The 3,387-nt window shown below is 40.8% G+C and overlaps 1 protein-coding gene across 1 annotated transcript; it reads right to left on the reverse strand.

Annotated features, from left to right (window-relative positions):
- Positions 1 to 154: 154 nt before the first annotated feature.
- LOC121964400 (immunoglobulin superfamily DCC subclass member 3-like) lies at positions 155 to 2,622 on the reverse strand (the record flags this gene model as incomplete). The annotated part of the gene is made up of 6 exons (XM_042514607.1): positions 155 to 313; positions 405 to 542; positions 673 to 803; positions 887 to 1,031; positions 1,724 to 2,029; positions 2,522 to 2,622. Coding segments are annotated over 6 exons (980 nt in total), but the record flags the coding sequence as incomplete, so codon positions are not given.
- Between the last annotated feature and the right edge of the window lie 765 nt (positions 2,623 to 3,387).

Consider the following 3,387-nt stretch of genomic DNA (forward strand, 5'->3'; position numbering starts at 1 on the left):
AGTGAATAGTTTATCGCGCGATAAGAATCCCGCGTTAACGCAGCACGTTAACGCCGTTAACGGCCCAGCACTAATATATATATATATATAGTGACAGCGACAGAGATGCAGTATTATGAAGTGTTATGAAGCATTATGAAGTATTATGATGTACCTTGTACTACGAGGCGTCCCAGCGCCGTCCTCCTGGATCTGCTTCCTGGTCTGTTTGCTGAACAAACATAAACTCCTGAGTGCTGCAGAGTGGCGTCAGAGATCATCAGGTTACCTGTCCCCAACACCTGGATCCCCTCCACACCGATGGACCGCCCGTCTGACACACAGAGAATTGTGTTACCGTGGTTACCACTCTAATCCATGACAGAGCAATAACTGAAATCAAATCTTTATTTAAAGGTGGTTACCGAGGCGACTCCAGGAAACGATGGGGCGGGGGTTTCCTGTGGCGATGCACTCCAAGATGGCGGTCTGGTGGACGTTGATGGTGAGGTTCTGAGGACCGGACAGGATGACGGGTTCTCGGTAGATCCTGGATCCTGCAACTGGACCAGAACCACAAAACATCATCAGAAAGTCAACAGGCAAACCTCTTCTCTGTGGGCTTTCTCTACCCTCAGTTTGGTCTTTCTTTGCCCTCAGTTTGGTCTTTCTTTGCCCTCAGTTTGGTCTTACCATTGACGGACAGCTGGGCCTCGTGGCTGTATCGAGTGTTGGCGATGTTGGAGGCGACGCAGCGAAACAAACCGCTGTCTGTTCTTCGAACACCGGTGATCTGCAGCACGCCGTTAGGCAGCAGAGTGTACCTGAACGACAAATACACGTTAAATATACATAAAGTACACGTGAAATACTCTATATGTGAGTCTGTAGTAAATGTAAAACCTACCGGGGGTCCTCGGTGCTCAGGGCGCTTCGGTCTTTCTGCCAGGTGATGTTGGCCTCTGGGATTCCATTTACCTGACAGGTGAGTCTAGCCACGCCCCCCTCATCCACCGCAACAGACTCTGGATGAGACAAGAACTTAGGGGGGGCGGGGGGGGGGGGGGGGGACGACGACACACTGATCAATACAGGCTGTGTGTGATTGGCTACGTTCTCTGTACGTTCTCTGTATGTAGTTTGTATGTTCTCTGTGTATAGTCAGTATGTTTTCTGTACGTTATTAGTATGTTATCTGTATGTTTTTTGTATGTTGTTAATATGTTTTCTGTATATGGTTAATATGCTGCTGTATGTTGTTGGTATGTTAACTGCAAATTGTTCAGTTGTTAGCATGTTATCTGTATGTTGTTAGTATGTTATCTGTATGTTGTTAGTATGTTATCTGTATGTTGTTAGTATGTTATCTGTATGTTGTTAGTATGTTATCTGTATGTTGTTAGTATGTTATCTGTAAGTTGTTAGTATGTTATCTGTATGTTGTTAGTATGTTTTTTGTATGTTGATAGCATGTTGTTAGTATGTGATCTGTATGTTGTTAGTATGTTATCTGAATGTTGTTAGTATGTTATCTGTATGTTATCTGTATGTGGTTAGCATGTTATCTGTATGTTGTTAGTATGTTTTCTGTATGTTGATAGCATGTTATCTGTAAGTTGTTAGTATGTTGTTAGTATGCTTTTTGTATGTTGATAGCATGTTGTTAGTATGTGATCTGTATGTTGTTAGTATGTTATCTGAATGTTGTTAGTATGTTGTGGTCCACAGAGGTCATGTGACTCACATGCGAGCTGGACTCGGGCTTTGCGGCTGATCAACATGCCGTAGCGGTTCTGAGCTGCGCAGTCGTACTCGCCGGCGTCCGTCTCGTTGCTTTCTCGTCTCTTGGAGAAGTTTTTGATGAGCAGCGTGCCGTTAGCGAGCACCGTCGCCTTGACGCCGATTGCCACGGGGACACCGTTTCGCCTCCAGGTGATGGAGATCGGGCCCTCGCCCTCCACCTGACAGTCCAGCATCAGGGGGCGGTCCCTCGCCGCGATGACATCACTGGGCTCTTTGAGAAACGCCAGCTCTGAGGCTCCGCTCGCACCTGAGAGGAAGAGACCAGGTGAGAGAAACGTCAGTGACATCACAGCTTCCTGTCACACCTTAGTGATCGACTTCAGTTCAATGCAACTTTATTGTCAGTAGAAGGGAGACAGAGCAGACGAGAGTCTGACAGACAGCAAACAAAACGAAACTGAAATCAATAATCAACAATCCAACAAATAAATACATGACATTTATCATTTATAAATTAAGAGTGAGATTAATTTAATTAATTTAATTTAATCATCTGTTTAACATACGCTGAAAAAATTACAATAAATTAGACTTCATTTTATACTTTTATGTTTTTACTGGTGTATTTCTTTGAGCTTTGATCAATTGATTAATTTATTTATTTATTGATGAATAAATCAGACTTTGTTCGTCAAACAAGATTATTAATAAAAGAAAGATCAATAAAAATGATGAAGAATCACTTAATTAAATAATAAGAGTTCAGTGATTCTGCTGACAGACAACAGGAAATACTCACTGACAATCAGTGTGACGCTGATGCTGATGATGATGATGATGATGATGATGATGCTGATGATGATGATGATGATGATGATGATGATGATGATGAAGCTGTTTCTGATCAATAAGACAAACTGAATTAATCATTCACTGTTGATAATATAAATAACATCAGAAGGCAGAAAACATTCAGGTGACCTTCACAGGACTGATTATTATCTATTTTTCATCATCATCTCTTTGTATATTATATATATTATTACTTCATATTTATCTGTTTTTATGTCTCTTGTTTGAACAGAATCTCATCTGTTTCTCAGGAGTCAAACCCACAAATTTGTTCATTTAAAATTACTAATCACATATTTTAATAACCAAATCAGATTTGAAATGCTGCTGACGCTGCAAATTATCCTACAAAAACCGTCAGGTTTTAAAGGACGTCTTCGTCCTGCTGTCCTGATGTGGGTTTTTCGTGTTTTCCTTCGTTAATTTTAATTCATCATTGTATCAAACAAATGCTGTTTACATTTAACAACATATGACATCTCAGTGCAAATGATGTCGCTGTGTAATATAGACGTGGACATCGATAGTAATTATTTAATAATAGGTATAACTGGTATAATAAGTATAACTAGTATTCCTGGCGCTGACTAGTGAGCACAGATCCCTAATTCTGATGTGACCGAGTAATAACGAGCGGCGTAAAGTTTTCTGTTTAAAAATGAAGCTGAAGGGTTAAAAATGTTTCACAGCATTTGATATTTAAAATAAAATAAATGTATTTCATGATAAAACTTTCATCATTAAATGTGACCTCAGTCATCTGGCGGGTCAGTGAACACATCGTTCCTCCTCCTCCTCCTCCTCGTCATCTGT

This window comes from Plectropomus leopardus, unplaced genomic scaffold (assembly GCF_008729295.1).
Source record: "Plectropomus leopardus isolate mb unplaced genomic scaffold, YSFRI_Pleo_2.0 unplaced_scaffold1550, whole genome shotgun sequence".
NCBI lineage: Eukaryota > Metazoa > Chordata > Actinopteri > Perciformes > Serranidae > Plectropomus > Plectropomus leopardus.